Below are 20806 nucleotides of genomic sequence, written 5' to 3'. Positions count from 1 at the left end.
AATCTGTGCTCTGCATTAACACATAGTTTCAGGTGTTTGGGTAACCTGTGTTTTGAAACCTCCAGTAATCAGGTCTTGTAACCACCTTCATCTAGAGGCTGTTCTGCTGTGTAGGCCACTCTGTTCAACTGAGTCAGCCAGTTCTTTTGCCTGCCAGTGTGCACCCTGCCAGGGAAAATGCCCTTAGCCCTACCCACCGAGTTGCACACAGCTTGGGCCATGGGAAGCATCTGTGCACTTTGCCCCTGGAGAGGATGCTGTGTGAGGAACACTGTACCTGGGGGAAGAGGTCAGTGTGAAAACATTTATTAATAAAACTGGATTCTTCATGAAGCCAGAAGTGGAGATGCAGTGAAGACAGGGGAGTCCCATGGATACACCTTGTTACTGCTGTACAAACTGGTAGAGTGACCAGAAGGCCATATCCAGTGAGGCCTGAGGAGAGGAGATTTGTCACACATCTCCCTGATGTGCCTCCATACAAATATAGGGACTTCTGGTCAAAGGAGACACCTGAACACTAGCTTATAGTGCAGGGGGAATGAGGAGACCAGTACACTTCCAAGGGGCATTGATTATGTACAACATGAGAGACATTAGTTTTACATTGCAGAGATTATTGAGGCCATGCTGGCAAGACTTCAGGGTAGCCTTTCCAGTACCATGGAAACCAAAATTGTCAAATTGCAAGGCAGACAAAGCATGAGAAGAAAAAAAAGACTGTTTTCCTTGCAGGTTTGAGCCTCAGCTGTAAATCAGCGTTTCTTCACTGAAATAAACTTGTATTTGGGAGAGGCAGGGAAAGGAGTGGTGATTTCAGTATTCAGATCCTCCTAGGAACTTCAGCAGTTGCAAAGACAAGGGGAGGAGACCCAAGTCAGCCAGGAAGGTTCCAGGTCTGATGGAACATTGAGAGGTGGGAGGAGGTCTTTGTGCTCAAGATCATTAATGCCATCACACAGCAGCTTGGCAGAGGGAGTTTGCTGCAGATGAGGTTCCTAAGCAATCCTGTGACTGAGTCTGCCTGCCCACACTATAGAGAAACATTTCTAGGCATTGACAGCAGGTGATCCAAATGCTGTCATCCTCTTCGTTGTGTTTGCTGCTGCCATTGCAACCAAGAACAGGGCAGTGTTGTGTTGTGTTCTGTGCACAGAGAGTAGCAGAGAGTTCCTGTCACGCAGGAGCTGTAACCTGGGGAGGTGTGCTGGTCACTGGCTGGAGTGGATGGCCCAGAGGAGGACCATGTAGGGCACTTGGGGGGAAAAACATGGGGCAGAAAACAACATGCTAAATAGTAAAAGACAGCTGGATAGAAGTGACCAAGGGGAGGAAGTGGAGGAGGAAAGGCTGCAGGCACGCCTGGCTGTAGCACACAGATATTTGGTGTGGGGCAGAAGGTGCTGAACAGACTTAGTTGGGTGCTATTGGTGGCTCTGGGCAGAGGTCCTGTGGACACTTAGCTCTTGTGGCTTCCTAGAAAGCTCTGGCCAGGAGCTCTGAGCCATGTCTCATCCAGCCTTGCCCTTTCTCCCCAGGATGGAAGGAGACAGGACAGGGCTTATCCATTCTAAATAACCTCTCTCCCTTCCCAGATGGATTGTCACCTCCTCTTTTTCTGCAGTTTCCCCTCCAGGCTGGAGCAGCAGGTCCTGGTGCCCCCAGGACAGGAGTGGTGTTTTCTAAAAACATTAGATCCAGCTGCAGCAAGGACAAGAGCAGGGATCAGACCAAATGACAGCTCCAGATGATCCCTTTCCCACCACAACAATCCTGTCCCTGGCAGCTCCCAAGATTACTCCTTTCAGGGATGCTCCTCTCTGCAGTTTGTCTTACAGATGACAGTGCCCCAGAAAACTCCTACTTTTTCCAGAGAGCAGCACTTTTTCAGGAGGCATAAACATAGCAGAGTACCAGGAAATAGGGTTATTCATAACTAACTACATTAATTCTCCCAAAAATGACATTTAAACAGGGCTGGGATGGAAATCTCTAAACCCAGATGCCAGAGTAGATTTGGCTTGCTTGGAACTGGAGAAACACTCCTCTCCAGAGGTGCTCTTTGGTGTATTTCTTTTGTTCTCAGTGGATTTCCTATGTTTGCCGTAGCTGTGGGCTTCCAGTAGTTCGGGGGCCCTCCAGGCAGATGGTCAGATGGAGGAAGAGCTGCATAGTTTCTCTAATTGAATACCAAGGCACTGCTCCCCTGTCTGTATCCCAGCAAAGCCCTGAGGCAGAGAGGGAAAGTCCTGCTTCCATGGGAGTAAGATGGCCTCAGTTTTCCTCAGCCAAATGAGTTGAGAATAACTGCAACATGGCTGGACATTGCCCCTGGGAGCTCTGGTGGGGATTCAATACAGCAGCAGTGTTTTCAAAAGAAGCTCTAGGCAGTTTGGATCTTCTCCTGTTTGAGACCTTTCATGTCTTGCCTTTGGGGGATAAGCAGCAGCCAAACTGCCCAAGCTTTTTGAAGGATTAGTTGTTTTCTTTGAGTCCACATGCCTTCCCCAGGCTCAGATGACTCCTGTATCTGTCCATCAAGCTCTGACCTCTTGGGCTATGACACTGCAGGTTTCCTGCTCCTGCTGGGGACCACATTGTTCCTGGGGGGTCTGAGGGGAAGGGATGGCTGAGGGACAGTCCAGGTCCTTACAGCCAGGCTCTTCATTTTGAGAAGGAAGCAGACAGAGGAATGTGTATCTTGCTGTCTCACCCAATAGTCTCCCACGGACCCTGGCAGAGGCCTAATATCACTGTCCTTGGATTTACCTGTGCTGCTTTAAACCCCTTGGTTTATTGCTGCTCTTGGCACCTCCTGGGCTCTGCCTCCTGTCAAGGCTTGTTCAGGGAGCTCCCGAAACTGGCTCTGCCCAGGCTCCCAGAGTGTTTCCAGACCAGGGAAATGCAGCAAAAGCAGCTCTAGGTGTCCTTCCTGCCCAGGGCAGCACAACTTCTGGTGAACCCAAGGCCCTTTCTCACATTTTCTCTCTGCCTAGCACCTAGTTCTCTGGCAAAGGGCACCTCACAAGGGAAGGCCACGTGCAGACAGGCAGAGATGTGGTGAGACCAGCTGCCATGTAAGCACACCAAGGAGGTGGAGATGTCTTGGCAGGGGTGGTGGGGAAGCAAAGCTCATTAACTTTTTGGCACACATTTTGGGGAATTATATTTTAGAAATCCTTTCGCCTCGGGCAGGAAGTGAGGCAGTTCCTTCCACTGAAGTTCACTGCTTGCTTGGGAGATCCTGACGCTGTTCCTCCACATAGGGAGACAGACAGGCACACATGTGCACATACATAGGCACATGTGTGCATGTAGTACCCTGCAGGGGAAGGGGCAGCCCTTTCAGAGGTAGAAAGGGGGCTAAGAGCGAGGCCTCATCAAGCCTGTGTGTCTGTGTTGCACGTTGATGCCATCAAAAGCACCCAAAGGGTTGCATGCCTGTGTTGCAGGCACCAGGCAGGGTCTTTAGCCAGTGCAGAGCCCCAGTTCCACTTTTCTCACCCTCAGCTGTCCACCGTCCCACGCAGGCTTCATCACTCCTTCTCTCACCTCTTTTTCTCTCAAAGTAGTCTGCTGTGGATGCAGACACCTCTGTGGTCTGGCCACAGCCTTCCCTGATGCTGCCATTCTGGGTATCCATGCAGCTCCATAGATGTCTGTTGGCACTAGCAGCAGTATCCTGACCCCGAAGAAGACAAGTTTCTGGGATGCAGTGCAAGCATCTCTTCAGAATGGCCAGGGTGAAACTCAGCCTGTAGGCTCCTGCCACGATGAGAAAAATTCCCTATCAAGCCCGACGGACTACGCAAATAAATAGCTAAATCTGGAAGCTGTCAGTGGAGTCTGCAATTGTTCTAGGAACTAGTTCAAGAACAAAAAAATGTGTGGATGTCTGTAAAGAGGCAGTGACTGACCTCTGGCAAAGGGTTTGCTTGGGTAAAAGAAGAAGGAGGAAACCACTTACCAAGCTGGGTTTGGTGCAAGAATCAAACCCCATGGGTGGGCCTGGAGCCTCCACACAGACACTGTGGGATGTGCAACAGAAGATGTCTCATGTGAAGAGATATGAAAATTTCCAAATAGTGACTGTGCTGTCAAGGTAAGTGGTCTTGGGTGACTGAAAAAAAAGAAGAAAAAAAAAGGAAAAGAGTCTTGCTTCAATAACAGCAGAATTTGCAAAGCTTCTACAAATTTCTACATGGTTTTGTCCTTATTTCCAGATTCACTGTAAAGGAGTGTCTGTCACCTTGTCTGTCACCACAAAGTCCCCCCAGTACTGCTACCTTCTGCCTGTCCCTTCACTATTGCCTGCCAGGAGCAGCATGTGCTTTGGGGTTTCACTGCCAAGGTATGTGCCCCAGATCAAACAGAACACATAACAGCAGGTTTTCTCTCTGGGGAGGCATTAATTCAACTGGCTTATTTTTCAAATAGAATCCCTTTGCCAAGGTGGGTAGAATGCTCTGTGGAGGGAGGGGTGGATGGATGGATTGATGGACGGACGGATGGATGAATGGATGGATGGATGGACGGATGGACGGATGGATACATAATACTGTTGTGTAAGATTTGTGTCCTTAGAAAATCAGATAGAAATTATTTTTATTTTCTAAGAGGACACATTCCACTAGATTACCTAGCCAAGCTTTCACCTTATGGAGGAAGCTGAGATAACAGCAATTAGTAATAATGACCAATAATGCCTTTCTTTGGTCAAATGTCACTGCTGCTGGTGGGTTCCCCACCAGCTGTGCTTTCACATATGCGTGAGAAACAACTAAGTTCCCTTTGGTAATGGTGGCCTCAGAAACTGATGTGCAGTAAGGTGCCACCAACAAGGCCAAGACCCACAGCATCAATCTGCTGGAGTTTCTGACTGAGGAGGCACCCGGGTGTGCCACTGGCTCTTGTTTTGCTTCTGAGGATGGCTGCAAGCTGCTGGCAGGAAGGGAAACAGTGGAAAGGCAGCTACAGAAGCACTGTGGAAGTGGTCCAGTGAAGTAGTTGAGGGAGTACTCCTGGGGCTGAGGGAAAGATGGCAACGTGGAGAGATGCACAGAGAACCCCCTCAGCCAGATCTTTGTAATGAACAGGGCTGTATCAGAGGTCTGAATGTCTGAAACGATTCTCCAGGGTCTCAAACTGCAAGAAAGGCTGTACCTACTCATAACACCTAAGTGGTGCTCTGTAGTTCCCCGTGCTCTTTGGACCTGATAGAAAGCCTCTGTAGAGAGATCCCACTGGAGACAGGAGTAGAATCAGAGGTTTTAAAAGAGGTGTTTACATACTCTGGTGTCAACAGAAGTATCTGAGCACTACAGAAAGGCAAAGGGATCAGGGGGAAGCAAGGTAGAAGAATTTGTTGCTTAAAAAACGCATAACTCTTTGGAGTGAGAAGGAGGAGAGCATGGACCAAGGCAAATGTTGAAGGACCCACACTCCTCCCCTCAGGACTGCTGAACACACTCCTCCGGGAAATGTGCCTAGCGGCTCACACTGCTGGGCGGTGTGGGTAGTGCACCAGGAGACCTACAGAAAAGACACTGAAGAAGAGGACGCTGGCTTCTGCCATTTAAATTGATATTCCTGGCGTTTGGCCTTTTCCATCATGTTAGGTGCCCCCTTCTGTGTGCTACCCACTTAGGGCCAGTATAAGTTGACTATGGCTGGTTGAGTCTGTGGGGAAATGTGCTGTTTTGGGCTGACTGGGCTTCTGAGTGACAGAGCAGAGCTGCCAACACCTCCACTAACATCAAGCCACAATAACAATAAATAACCATATGATCTGATAACAGTGCAGCCAGCACAAGAGATGCAATCTGTGGCCATGCCTGCAGCTTTCCAGAGCCAACACTTCAATTTTATTTGCTAAAGCAGCTCAAGTGCTCTGCTCTCTGTAGTGGGGACGCAGAGGCAGACAGACATTCCCCACTGCTACGGCTCTACTCTATAGCATGGTTTATGAATCCCTGGGGGTTCGAGACAGGATAGTGTTGATGTGTCTGGCTAATGATGTTACCTAAACTCTTCTTGTGGACAGGAGCTCATCGTTCAAGGATTCTGAATCAAGAAGGACACACAGTGTTGGTAGCAGACTTTGTGGACATGTCAAACATGAGATGAAATATACAGTCTCAGATCTCCAGACAAAAACTTAGAGATGTCCATTGCAGGCTAATAATTCAAAATGCTAAGTGACAATTTAGATGATTTTTAAGGTCCATTCCAACCCAAACTATTCTATGATTCTATGAATTTTGTCTGAATTAACTTCTTCATTTTCTGAAGCCATAAATGCAAGTCAATTGCTGCAGCAGCTGCTGTGAAGTCCTTTGGTCCCTCCAGACACATGGTCAGATGCTTGTTCAGCTTTCAGAACAAGTCTGAGCCTGGGACAAAACCAGAAGGTCCAGCTGCACCTGGCATTGGACAGCTACCGTGTTCTTAGTCATTTTCCCTTGTCATCTTGCGATGAGAAGCACAACTAGTAGCTGTCCCAAACATTAGTGATGCTTGGCAGGATTGAATGACTGCACTCCACTTGCTTTGACCAGCCAGAATGGACCGGAAGTTTGCAGGAAAGGACATGGACCTCCTGACTGGCAGGCTGTGCTCCAGGAAGGAGAGATGCAAGCATTTCTCTTGCTTACAGAAGTCAGAATGCACTGACCATCTGCAGGGTCTGTCTGCTGGCTCCAGCCTTGGTTGAATGAACACCAAACAGCCTAGGGTTAGTATGGGACTGTTTTTCCTGAATGGCTTCACCACCAATGGTTATGACTGGCTGCTTTCTTACCTTCTCTCTGGGAAATGGAGGGAGAAAACCACAAGGGAAATCACAAGAGATAGTTCCATAATTACAAAGTCTACTAAAGCATCTATTGTGTGATTTCTGAGACTGATTATATTAGGATCTAGATCACAAGGCTTCTCCTTTCCGTTTCAGCTTCACTGACATTTTCAACCACCGAACCTTGTTAGGTAATTCTTTCTTTTTGGTTTCTATTAAGTTAAATAAAACGCATTTCCTTATGGGACCAAACACCATGCTATCCCCTCCCATCACTTTTTAGCACTCTAAATGCTGGGCCAGTGAAGTGCTTCACTTCAGACACAAGGCAAGTCCTAATGACTTCACTCAGTCCACTTCCATGTTGACAGCCATGCATGGTTTTGCTAGGCTGTCACTAATAGCTGGGGCTCACAGACTAGTGTAGGAATACCTGGTTCCTATTGATTCACACTGGTGCTGTAAGGCTGAGCCTGGCAAAATGGACAGGAGCAAACTGAGAAATAAAAGCACTTCTGTTGTAAAATCACACCCAGCAAAAGAGGAGACCACAGTGTGTCTAAGATGCTACTTCCCAGGCCAGATTCTGATAAAGAGGATCAGACCTTTATCCTCCTGTCTCCAGTCCTTCCCTCCATGCTAAAAACTTCCCTAACAGGAGAGGAGGGGCTTTGTGTGCTCAAGATCTTACTTAACCAGCTGTTATCAGGGTATTTGCATGGTTCGTGAACTCTCTTGCTGTACATCACTGCTCTGAGAGGAGGCTGTTGGCTTTTTGATAAAATTCTGTGCCACTTAAGAGGAAAAATCCTGCATTTTGGGGATGATGCACACAATAAAAAAGATGCCTTGTGCTGTTATAAATGTTGACTTAAGAGGGACACACATTAAGTGTTGCATCACATAAAAATAATGTCACTATTTGCATCTCAGAGAGCTAAAAAGTTAGCATCTGCACAGACGCAGACAGCATGTGTATCTCCCCGTGGCAGCCTGCGCAGCTTGGAGCTCCTCAGTGCCTCCTGAGAGCCCGTCAGAGGATCCCTTTGCTGTTGCGCTTGCAGCCGACGTGTGTACCCCCGACAGAGTGCACTTGCTTTTCCCCCTGCCTCCAACGTGTATATTTGTTATAACACCTTGCGAAGGAAAAGGGTGCTGCCTTTGCAAAGTTAGATAACTGGCCCAGTTCTTCGCTGCCGGATTGGCTGGGAGAGGCCCTGTAAAACCACGCTGGCCAGCCGCCCGGCCCAGCCCTGCAAGGCTGCAAGCTATTTCCACAATTGGCCACTTCAGAGTGGGAGAGGGGGAGGTGAAGACAGCCGGGCAAACTGCATCTCCACCAGGCTGCTTCCCTTCCTCCTTGTTTTTTCACAGCCGGAGTAGTTTGGCAAACCTGCTCTGGGTGCCTCTGAGCCCTTCTTGCAACACCCAGGCAAGTGGAGTGTAGCATTGGCATCCAGGCACCTGGCCCTCCCTTAGCCCTGCTGGCACAGCCTCAGGACAGGACATGTCAAGCTGCAACAACCCTGGGGGCCCCACTGCCCTGGACTTTCCGGAAGTCCTGAAGTCCCTACTGGAGTATTCTTTACCCTGGACCAACAAGATGACAGGTAGGATTAAGGAAATATATGCTGGGATTTCTGTTTTGATTTCTCCTTCCCCATTTTGAGTTGCAAGGCAAGAAGGGGGCAGAAGATCTTGTGTGCTGCGAGCCCTTCAAGGGTGTGTTTCCCAAAGTGTCCAAATCAGACAGGGAGTTCTGGCACCGAGCATGTTATGCAGCTAGGAGGAAAAAAAGGCTGCAATGGATTGATTACAAAATCAGTAAAGAGTGCTGAGCTCCTGATCCTTTTAATCTCTCTGCTCAGCTATTTCTTGGAAACCCTCAAAGATTTGTGCACAGAAAAGGCTTGGGCACAAATCTTCATGCTCATATAGCAGGATTGCCATTCATGTTGTCCCGTAGTTAATAACCACTGAGCCTCCAGACATTGCTTCTTCCCAGATATAGACTGTCCAGAGAGCCAGGCTGTGTGGAGCAGGCTGACTCTATGCAAACTTCGATGCTGCCATTGTTTATCAGTGGAAAGCTGAGGTAGAGAACACAGTAAATGTTGCATTTTCTTTGCAAGAGCATTTCTGTACTCCTAGGCTTTCCCATTCTCTGTGCAGCATCCCAGAAAACAACTGGAAAGGAACCAGGAGATTATTTAGTTTGGGCTTCTGCTGTGCTGAACACTTTGCTTGTGCTGGACTGACCGCTTCTCAATTGCTGGGCGTGCTCCAAGAGCCCATCACGTAACTTGAGTACTCTCTGGTTTGGGATAGGATTCCACATGCCCTTGGCAAGCTGCTTTTTGGTTGTTGTGTTTTCATGTTCACTGCTGAGCGCTGGGGAGGTGTGTGGGAACACCTTGGCTCAACAAGCTTATGTCTAGGCATGAATGAGTTGAACTCACAGAAACAAACATGCACAGAGCTCAGTCTTCTGTAGGTAGTTGCTACCAGAACACACAGGTAGCTCTGCAGTCTTGAAGCGCAGCATGACCCAGGAGCAGAAAAGCCAGACACACAGTGTGGAGAGGGACCCTGCTTTTGCTCCAGAGTCAATGGGAGAAAAGGCAGCTGCTGCAACAGTAAAGTGTTCACGGCAGGAAGAGCAGCTGCCTACACCGTGGTAATACAGCAATCTCTGTTGCACACATACAACTCCCTGTGGGAAAGGGAAATAGGGCAAGGGGAGCTGCCATACCCCCTAAGGGGCTCACTTTGTCACATTCCTCTGCTGCTGTCACCTGTGAGCAGTCTCTCTCCTTTGCTGAGTCTGCCTGATAAGAGGTGTATTTATATATCACACCGTATGAAGTCCCACTGTTTGTGGGGACCAGAGCATGTTTTTCCAAGCTCACTGATAACCAGGCAGAAAGCAAACCTGGCTGGGAGGAGGCAGAAGGGCCAAGGGAGGCTCATGTGGTGCAGAGCCTTGCTGTGGCTAAGCTAAGTTTGGCTGCTTTTTTGAGATCTCTGCTCTCCACCGCCAAGTGGGTTGAATTAATCCAAGGGAGGAGTGCTGGCAAGACCTATCTGTTTGGAGTAGGGAGTAGAAGGGAGATCAATGATTTGCAGGGAGAATAATTTAGTCTTAAATCAGTGTGACTTATTTGGCAGCTGAGGATGCTGTTTTGTGGCCGCATTCTTCCTCCACCCCAGGACCACCCTGCCTCTCAGCTTCACCTCCTGTAATCCTCAGAATTGTCCTTATTATGCTGCCTCCCTCTGCAGGCCAGCATTCCCATCCTGGCCCTCTTCCCACAGAGCTCAGTTCAGATTCTCCTGTATCTCCACACTTAGACACCACTCATCTGGATTTGCTGGCTCTCAGGCCTCTGTCTGAAATGTGTTCTGCTATTCAAACCTCCCGGTGGGGCAGGTCCCCCCACCCTATGCCTAGCACTGGGCTGCTTGTTGCTTGCCTCCCTGCTGCACCAGAACTGGGCTGTTCTGCATCATCTGGCCCTGACAAGACTCCCAGCACTAACAGCCAAGGCTGCTGCATTCCTCTCCTCACACTTCATTGTCCTCTTCTCTTCCTTCTCAGCCGCAGAGTGAAAGCAAATGTAAAAATCCCAGGCAGATCCCACCTTAACCAAGAAGGTACAGCTCATGGTGCAATGCCCACTTTCTGCTGGCAATTGCTAGAGCCCCTAATCCCCAGAGGCGAGGAAAAGCTCTCAAGGCAGTCTCTCTCCTAGCTGGCAGGGCAGAGCTAATGGTGGAGCAGAGTGATGTGAGAGGGAACCCACAGGAATGCTCCCCAGATACTCCCTCCCTCCTGTCTTCAGGCCAAGCAGCTAACACTGTACAGGCTAAACCCTCTCAAAGCAAAGTCACAGCTCAGCGGTGATGCAGAGCAAACCTTAGCACAGTGAAGTGCGCGTGGAAATGTGCTGGAAGAAGAACATGGTTGATCTAAACAGAAAAGCCCTGGAGTAAAAGCTGCTGAGTGGTTTTAATAACCTCCATTCTTACGGACATTACCCAGCAAAGCAGTTTCCATTGAGCTCTGCAGGGGGGATGTGCAGACCCTGTTCCTTGAAGGAGTGTTGTACAGTACCGAGGCATCACCCCCGGGGGCCACCAGCGTTGACAACAATGGAACAAAGTGACCACGAGAGCCATAACTGAATGGGAAGCCTGCAGCCTGCCCTGCTTTGGCTGTATCCCCTTGCCTTGTTCCTAGAAGCTGCTCCTTCCTGGCCTCACTATGCTGTGTTCTTTATCTACCACCTGTCGGTAGATGTCTCCCAGGCAAAAGCATCGCTGTGAGCTCACTGCCCCTTGCCGAGCTGTGTGCGCTGCCTCTGCTGTGTGTGGTCCTCCAACATCTGTGTCTCATTGCCCTGCGTGAAGTGGTATCTCCCTTTCACACATGTGCCTTTTTCTCCTGCCAGCTGAGCTTGGCAAGGCAGAGGGAGTCCGCGGAGGGCATGCAGCAGCCCTGGAGCACGCTGAGCAGCAGAGCGTGACCTGCTCTGCCTGCTTCTTGCAGCTGGATTTATCGGCCTTGATAAACGATGCATTAACCTGTGCTGTTCCAGCCTGTATTAACAAGGTGGCCCTATCCAAGCTTACCATCGGGCAGCCTGTGTGCAGGAGTTGCGTCGGGAGTTGGAGGCAGCAGATTCAGCCTCCCAGTCTAAGCTAGAGAAGCACCTGGAGGGCAGGGCAGCTCCCTGTCTGCCCAGGTTGGATGGAGATGTCTCCTGGTCTTGATTACAGGAAGAGAATGGAGGAAAACACGTAGCCCATGTGATTTCAAATCCATTCCTTTCCCTGGGGCGTGTGGGGAGGAGTTCAGACCTGATTTTTTTTTCTTTGTCACAAAGACCATCGGGGTTTATTAGCGAGGGTCAGGGCAAATCGTGCCCTGCCACCAAAACGAAATGTCTGAGGCTTGTGAATGGGAAGCTGAGCCAAGCCGATGTCCAAGTGACTACCTGACAGGAGGGTATCTCTTTTCTGTTGGCACTTGTGCGGATACCTCCGCTCTGGCTCTGTTGGGTGCAGAGGGGCCGATCCCGGGGGAGGGCACCCTCCCCTTTCCCGGCTCAGGGCGCTGGGCGGCGGGTTCGCTGCGGCCCGTCCTGCCGAGGGGAGAGGCAGCGCCTGCTGACAGGAGGCTCAGGCATCTGCCACTTTGCCAGCGAATTCATTCTGTGGGAGACGCTCCTGGGTGTTCGCCTGTGCTCTCGGGAACGGACTTGGCATCATTCGCTCCCTTTGTGCGCTCAGAGGCTTAAATCTCAGCACGGCATCCGTGCTGATGGAGCAAGGATTGCTTGCCATCATGACAACTTGGGAGGGACGGCCCTTCCCCCAGAAGCCCGGCCGTGACAGCACCGCAGCGAAGCCCTTCTCCCTGCCCATGTTATACAGGGCACGCCGCTGTGAGCACCGCGTGGGACGGAGGGAGATTAAATCCAGGGCACGCGGGAAAGGTGATGTCGGGATCCTAAACGAGGATATTCAAGGTCCGGCTGGAGCGCTGGGGCCGGGGCAGGACGAGGAACGCTGTTGCAGCCGGTGCCGCCCTCACGGGCCCCCGCGCAGCCACGGCCCCCTCAGCTGCCGCCCGGCACGGGACACGGGGCACGAGCGGGGGGTGCACGCGCGCGCAGCCGCAGGTGGCGCGCGGCGGGCGCGCGCCCCGCTGCAGGAGGGCGCCACTCCTCCTCTACCGCCCACACGCGCGCTCCCTCCCCCTCCCGCCCTCCTGGTGGTGACGCAACGCCCGCGGGAGGAGGTGAAGGGGGGCGGGGCTCCGCATGCTAATGACCTTCCAGAGGCCACGCCCCTGCACGTGCCCTGGCGGGCGGGGGGCGCGTGCCCGCGCCGGCTGCGGGGGGGGCGGGACAGGGAGGGCGGGGCCTGCGCTCGCGGGGCCGCCCCCTTCGGCATACAAGGGCCAATCGGCGCGCGCGAAGGGACCGGGGCGGGACGGGGCCCCGGCGCTCATGAATACTGAAGCACGCGCCGGGCGTCAGTCGGCCGCGCCTGCGTCGTTTGGTTCGCGCTCGCCGCCGCCACCGCGTCCCGGGAGTCGCTGCCGCAGCTCCGCGCCGCCGGTGACCACTGACAGCCCGCCCGCCCGCTCGCCCGCGGGGAGTATGCCCGGCCGCGCCGCGCACCAGGAGGCGGCGGCGACGGCGGGAGGACCGGAGCCCACTGCAGCCGGGGGGAGCGCGGGCGCCGCCGCGCAGCAGGAGCGGCGGGGCCTGGCGGGCGCGTTCCCGCTGGTGCTGAAGAAGCTGATGGAGAACCCACCGCGGGAGGCGCGCCTGGGTGAGCGCGGGGGCGCGCGTGGGGGCCGCGGGGGCGCGCGGCGCCCCCCAATCGTACACCAACCCCCACCCCCCCATTCCCTTTTTTCCACCGCCACCTTCCCGCCCCGCGGCTCGGAGGGCGGGACCCGCCGGGTCACGGCGGGACTGGCCGCGGGGGGAGCACCCGCGGGAGAGGCCGCACGCCGGGCCCCTTCCCTCCGCCCCGTCCCTCCCTCCCCCGCCCCCCGCGCGGCCGTGCCAAGTGCCGGCAGCACGGGATCGCTCCCGCCTCCCGGGCCAGAGGCCCTCGGGAGCGTGTGGGTGCCTGCGCTGGGCAAAGTCGGGCGCTGCGGGAGCGGGGAGTGGGCAGGGGCCGGGACGTGACATGCTGGGTTTGGTCTCTGGGCTGCCTGGAGCCTCCTTCGCCGGTAGACGCGCAGTTGGGAGCAGCGGTGGGAAGGTTTCGAGTCTTGCTTGACCTTAATTGCTGAGAAGTTGCCCGATGAGACGCGTAAACAGCAGATCCCCTCAGATTAGGTTGGGTGATAATCCAGGAGGGTATGACTGGCTGCCTCACATGCAGCCCTGCATGGGCTGGAGCTGCCGCTCTCCCACTGGATGTGCAGGCGCCAGCTGTGTAAATAGCAGGGCTGGTGCTTGTAGTCTTCGCTGCTGATGGCACACTTCGGGATTTTTTTCTTCACCCGACAGTATTTTTGCCTTTCTGAGTATCAGTTTCATTTCGAGGAAAGGCTCAGGATTATCTGCACTGCTATAGTGCCTACTGTACTGATGTATAATAAAGTAAGTCCTTACACTTAAGAATTTTGATGTTGAGAATCATTTTTTGGAACTGCAGAGAGAATATCCAGGGTAGACCACAGCATAGGTTGGCAAGATTGTTCCCAGCGAGGATCCTAGTTACGTTATATGTCTATTATTGCATGGTACCCTGTAAATGTATCCATTTTGTGATTCTGGTGAGTATTTTTTTCTTCTTTCTGTTAAAAAAAGGTCAACTTGTGGTAAAGGTTTTAGTTATGTTGCTTTGGTGCAGGATGCTGCAGTACACAGAATCTTGAATCTACAAAATTACAGGATTTCTTAGGATGTTTCTGCACCCAGTCCTTTTTAAAGGCAATAGTGCCAGCAGGAACAATTTAAGTTCACGAATAGAAACAGTGATGGTGGCTGACAGGGATATGGTGACTTTGTCTTGGAGTGCTTTTTGTGCCCAGAATCACATGATCTAGCCTATGGAGATGTGAAATTCTGAAATGAATATGATTTTGAGGTAGTGCCTTTTTCTAAAATTAGAAACATTTGATACTTTCACTAGATGACCCCATTCCAGCTCGGGAAGGTGTTCAGCTTGAGCCTCTAAACCTTACTAGAGAGTCCATTGCATTTTGATTACCCCTCTCCATTCATGGTGTGATAAAGTTCAGGTTCTCATTCTTTTAAATTCTCCATAGATTTCCTTAGTTCACCTTGTTCTGTTTCACTTCACACTTTGGAACTTGTTGCTTTCTGTTTATTTTTGTCTCTGATGCTTTTCTTGTTTGCATATTTGCAAGACAAAAGAAAGAATACCTTTGCTGTCAGCAGGTAGTTACTCCTAATTTTACAAAAGGCTTGTCAGTAGACTTGTGATTCAACTGACTTCAGAGGATTCTTGTTTATTTTCTGTTCCATTAACAGTATAGAGACACAGTCAAAATGGTAAATTATTACTAATTCACTTAATCCAGTGTTGCAGTTTCAGCAAGCTTTCTGAGAAAAGACCTTGTGCCTCTTGTCTGGAATGCCTGTTGACAAAAATACAGTTTTCTGTGTTACTCTGTGAGAAATAGTATCAACTAGCTGCGGTGTCCATTTATGGTCTCCACAAGCTACCTGTGGGTTTTCCAACTGCCGTGGGTAATTTGACTACCCAGTAAGCAAGCAGGCTTTCTAATCCTGAGCAACAGAGGAGGGAGGTCAGCCAGTTCTAGCAGAATGCCATCCCCTTGAATGCCCTGCCATATACCGGGTATAGCTGACCAGCCTTGCTGGGGGCTGTTGTCATGTATGTTGTAGGAATTAATTAAATAAAAATAATATTTTTATTTAAAAAAAAAAGTCCTGTGGGTTAAGGGAAGAGAATTAATATTCTGGAGCAGGAGTGTAGGTCTCTCATATTAATAACGAGCTGCTGCATGCTCTCCAAAGGATGCCTTAATCACCAGTTGCACTGCTGTGGCAGGAGTAATGCCTCAACAAACATCACAGTAATGGGCATCAGGGATTTGGAACCCCACAACCTGTCTTGTTCCATCCTCACAAGTGGGACTAAAGATTTATGGAGCAATCAGCCATAGTCTGTATAGTGTTTTCTGTATAATTTGACAGTATTTTTTGATGAACAAGGCAAAGTTTATCAAATAAGTCTTTATTCTGTTTGTGGCTGTAGCTCTTGACAGCTGTGGCCAAAATCTTTTGGTTGGTTTTTGGTTTGGTTAGTATTTTGGTTTTGAGGAAAAACTAGGATGCGGAATAAAGCTCTTTTCAGGCTGCTGCTTCTGGCTAAAACAGCAGTATTTCCAACAGTTCAGTAACTGGAATGGTCTACTTAAATTACTGAGCATAAACTGGTGTGCTCCCTATTAACAGCAGATGTACAGCCCAGTTAATAGGTCACAGTAGCAGAATGAGGGGGCTAAATCAGACATGAGCCATCGGCTGCAGAAGTACAGTCCAGATTTATCAGGGTGACCTTGAATCACTGCAAATGGAGCCTCTTAGGATACTGCAGCTCTACTGTCAGGTAATACCTGTTTACACTATAAATATCTTAAGAGAATTAATGTTTCAGGCCCCTGTGCTGAGGCAGGCAGAAATGTCCCCCTCAAGATGCAAGAAGTTAATTAGCGTTTCATTAGATATTGTGCACCCAAACAGGATGTTGTGCGGCAGAAATAAAGATTAAATTCATTGAAAGAAAGACAGTGGGAAAATGCCAATGCAAAACTGATCATATGAAGGTTTTATCATTTGATGTATAATGTTTGAAATAGATGGGCACCCAATATGTGTGTTTCCTTCTGATATTTTGTTTCCGATATTGTTAGAAGTGAGGGAGGAGAGAGAGAGAGAAACAGCACAGATAAACAAAGACAGCACTGGGGACCCAGTATTTGCTGGTTGTCAACTCAGCAAAAGGACACAAAATTTCAGATGCTTTTCTCGTGGGAAGGAAAACTCTAATTTGGTGGGAGCCAGACAATCACAAGAGGAAGCTGGAGGAACCACAATTTTTCCAGGTTACTGAAGGACAGCAGGATGATCGTGCACATCTAAAAGGCATTTAAAGATCTGAGAAGAGCCACATATTTCACTAGTGTAGTCCTTTAGCATCTTCCTTCTGAAAAATATTAATAATCAGCCTTATATTCGGTCTACTAATCATTTAATGTTTCTTTTCTCCTCTCTTGGAGGTGTTGTATTAGATATTGCAAAACAAAAGCACTCCTGGCTTATGTTAAAACTTGTAATGGTATACTATTGTTTTCAAGAGTGAAGATTTTTTTTTTTTTTGGTTGACGTTTTGACGGACATTTGCAAGGTTTTAATCATGTTAATTAAAAAATAGTTACTTGCAAAGAATAAATTATTGTCACTTGCATTTGTTTTGGTGATATGTTTACTATGATATCATCCACAACCTCCAGTGTAAATCTGAGTTTGGTTGTGCTGGGCACTATACAAACCTTGGAGAAATACACAACCTCTGATTCACTGGTAAAATGTTGGTTCCAATTTGGTGGGGTGTGCTTCATTAGTAAGTGAAATCATCCTTATATGTGGATTAGGTGCTGTTTCTTTGCTAGCTTCAAGTAGGAGCTGTTTAGAAACATTATGGTTATTTGCATTATGACTGTTAACCTGCATGTTTGCTTCGCCCAAGCAAAAGGTAGGAAAGTTGCAAAACTCCCTGCAAAAAAAGACTTTATAGCAGGAATAGGAGCTGGGAGATCGCAGTTCAGAGGCAGCAGTGTGAAGTAGCAAGGGGAAGGCCAAAAGCTGCAAGGTGATGTTAATAAAGCTTAGGTCCAGGAGCCACTGGTCTGAATTTAACATGTCCTTTAAGTACTTGCTCTTAGTCTCAAGTCGGTGGCTGTTGAATACTTTCTGAACTGCTTAGTTTAAAATCAGTATCTTCTTTTGTGTAAAATATTCAGAGTATGGTAGATAATTTACTTTGTATGGCAGCACTGTTCTTTAAGCCATAAAAAGCTCTTTCAGTCTCAGTTCCACACCAGCTAAGGCAACAGCGGAAGGAATGCCACTTCTATCAGAATAGGTTTTATATAAATAGGCTTTTCTGATTTATAGCAGAGTTTCACCCCCACTTCCACCCCCGATACAGAAAAATACTCCTTTAGCATGTTGCTAGAAAACCCTAATGCCAAAAATTGGTGCATTTTATTGGGATAACCTCTGTGAATGCTGGAGATCCAGACTAGTCCAGGGCAAGTCCTTGGAGCCCCTGTTTCATTGAACTGAATATTTGTCGGCTTCCATGGTAATACCCGATTTGCAGTTGGTTAGGGCACGACTGGTGACCGTTCCTTTTGACGGCAGTGCTGGCTCAGTGCTGGCAGCACTAGCACTGCTTCTGCAATGCCTTCTTCAGTGCTGATAGAACTGCATGGCTGCATGGAGAACTGGATCAGGAAAATGATTTGGATTTTTAAATTATTTTTTTTCTGCCAGCTTATTTTTATCTCTTAAATTATGTAATTATTCCATAACTTGAGTTTTCTGCTTGGATTCTGTCCCAGACAATTGTTAAGATTCAGTAGCTATGGGGAACATAGAAACAGCCTTTTTTCTGTAATATGTGCACTGTTGCAGAGTAAATGGAGAAAAATTCATCAGTCTCTTGTGACTTGGGGGTGGGATGTGGGAGTATTCCTTATTAGACAGCTCCCCAAAGAGTGAAAATTGCATGTAGGTACTCTGAGCTATCTATAGTGAGCAGCACTTGGAGCTATTGCTTTGTGTGGACATGCTGAGTCATTTCAGAGAGAAGTGCTTCTAAAATGCTAAACAATAGACATCCAGGTCTCTGGTGTCCTGTGGACCTTTTGACTGATTTTAAAATGTAATCTGAAAACCCATATTCCTTTCATATTTGTACTTAAATTATTGTTCTGTATCTTCCTTCTTTTTGCCTAGAATAAGCTACTCTGCTTCCTCGGAATTTTCTTAATGGCTTCCCATATAATCCTTTTTTGTTGTCTTCTGAGATGGGTATGTGAAAAACCAGCTATTTTGCAGTGACTGGTTAATAAGCTCCATGCAATACTACATCACACTTCGGAAAGTTATCACAGCAAAGATGCTGGTTTTCAAGGCTGCTCAAATGTCTGTGGTCCAGCCATCATGGGGGGGTTAGAGGGTTCCATACGGAGTTACATGTGAATGCATCAGTGTTGCTTTTCAACGGCTGATTTTTCCAGATAATGTCATGAGCCAGAACTATTAGCTTTCTGAATTTCCTTTCATGTGGATTTTGTTAGACTCTTAAACCTTGAGTCTCTCCTGTGTTTCAGCTTGTACAGTGACCTACTTGTATCTTTCAGATAAAGAGAAGGAGAAAATAAAGCTTGAAGAAGATGAGGCAGCAGCTGCCAGCACTATGGCAGTCTCGGCTTCCCTTATGCCACCTATTTGGGACAAAACTATTCCTTACGATGGCGAGTCTTTCCACCTGGAGTACATGGATCTGGATGAGTTCCTGCTGGAGAATGGAATTCCTTCCAGCCCTACTCACCTGGATTTGAACCAGAATCCACTCTTGCCTGTGGCTGAGCTGGAAGGAAAGGAGTCTGCCAGTGCTTCCACTGGTTCTCCTGCATCCTCCTCCTCCACTGCAGTTTACCAGCAATCTGAAGCAGCCTCCAGCACAGGTAGATGGAACAATACGGGGCTCTGAGGGACTTCTATTGTTCTCATACTAAAAGGTGCCTCTTCAGATCAAAGAGGAGACATGCCAGCCTGTCAGTGTTAGGTGGGGCAGGTTAAGTAGCACAAACATGTTCAATGTAGAGCCTTAGTCCCTGTGTCAATTCATGAAGATGCTGCCTCTTCTCTTCTTCCTCTCTCCTGCTCCTGTGAAAAATGAATGTCTATCAGTGTGCACTCTGTTTCTCTTTTGAAATTAGAAGAGCTGAAACAGCAACATAAAGTATTTGATTTCTTGGTATTGCTAATCTAGTGAGAAGCTGGACATGTTGAGAAAATATTTTCTCAGGTTATTTTACAACAGATTTGACAGCTTGTCACAAGTCATGTGTGCTGCCTTGGTCTGCTTGGGTGAACTTACATGAACTTAATGTACCTCAAATAACAATATTAAGTAGAAAAACAGTGAAGCAATTTTTTTTGTGGTAGCCTGTGAAGTGTGAGAACAGACACTTGGAAAAGATGTTTTAATGATGCAATTTGATGTTCTGTGGTGCTTCGAAGTGGGAATGGGGGAACACAGAAACAGAACTGTACTGAAATGATACTAGGAAACTTTCACTCTACATTTGTAATATGGAGATCTTGTCTGTTAAGGAATTCAGCAGCTCAGTTTGCCCTAGATTTGGAGTTTAAACATGATAGCCTCTAAATTTTCATGATACTATTTTATGAGCAGGCTTTACAGAAAGCATTTTGCTCTGGGCCTCTTCTGTAAATCTGTGAGAGATACAATGTGGAACTCCTTCCATAAGTCATACAGTGTGGCTTTTTTCTAGGTGGTATATGAAAAAACTTATTCATTGATCACTACTGCAAATTGCACTGACATTTACAATTCATGTATATGAAGTTTCTAAACAATAGATTAATATGGTAAAGTTCATACGAACATTATCAGTGTCAGACAGTCTATTGGTACATTTGTTGCTATATGGTAAAGAAGCAGAATACTGTTACATTTGTAACAAACCCTCCTTTATTTAGTCATTTCTTTGGAAATATAGTTGTCTGACCTTCCAAGGTCCCAGGGACTGGGGTCTCTGACCAGGCTTGTTTCTGTAGGGATTTCTGTGGTACAAAATTCAGGCTGGTACAGGTTTCTCCCTTCTTACTGCCGTTGGAGGTGCAAAGCATGTAATTTTTGCCAAGGAAGTATTAACTCCTGTACTGCATCTGTCTACTCATGTCTGTTAGTCTGGCATATGTTCCTAGAGTTATGTTACAGACTGGACTGTGAACCCTTCCTCTGTACCAGCAGCAGTACAGCACCAAGCACACCTCAGGGAAGTACCAAATGATACTATTAGTTATAGTTGCTCACAAAAGGACAATAAATAGACACGTAAGTTGGCTTCTTAGTTGATTCTCTTCAACCTGCTGAATGTATTGTAACTTCTCCTGTTGTTGCCAGAGTCCCCACCACAAAATGAGAGAAATACTCCCAGCCCCATCGATCCTGACTGCGTAGAAGTTGAGGTGAATTTTAACCCTGACCCTGCTGATTTAGTGCTGTCCAGTGTGCCTGGTGGTGAGCTCTTCAATCCTCGCAAACACAAGTTTACTGAAGAGGACCTGAAACCACAACCTATGATTAAAAAAGCCAAGAAAGTTTTTGTCCCAGATGAGCAAAAGGTAACAGATTTATTGCTGCAGACTTCTCTAGGCCTTGATAAAAGTT

The 20806-nt window shown here is 48.4% G+C and overlaps 1 protein-coding gene across 4 annotated transcripts in view; it reads left to right on the top strand.

Moving 5' to 3' along the window:
* The first annotated feature begins 8096 nt into the window (after positions 1-8096).
* Positions 8097-20806, top strand: part of TEF (TEF transcription factor, PAR bZIP family member) — a 36236-nt gene continuing 23526 nt past the window's right edge. For 2 of the 4 annotated variants that reach the window (XM_032689639.1, XM_032689640.1), the window contains exons 1-3: positions 8097-8403; positions 18744-19070; positions 20540-20760. In XM_032689639.1, the coding sequence (XP_032545530.1) occupies positions 8301-8403; positions 18744-19070; positions 20540-20760 (651 nt within the window). In that variant the 5' untranslated portion in view covers positions 8097-8300. Of the gene's footprint in view, positions 8404-12893; positions 13136-18743; positions 19071-20539; positions 20761-20806 lie in introns of those variants that run through there. The other 2 variants (XM_032689638.1, XM_032689637.1) reach the window with 2 other exon arrangements.

The sequence above is a fragment of the Chiroxiphia lanceolata genome, chromosome 5 (assembly GCF_009829145.1).
Source record: "Chiroxiphia lanceolata isolate bChiLan1 chromosome 5, bChiLan1.pri, whole genome shotgun sequence".
In the NCBI taxonomy this organism is placed as follows: Eukaryota; Metazoa; Chordata; class Aves; order Passeriformes; family Pipridae; genus Chiroxiphia; species Chiroxiphia lanceolata.
This window is presented reverse-complemented; position numbering and strand designations above follow the sequence as displayed.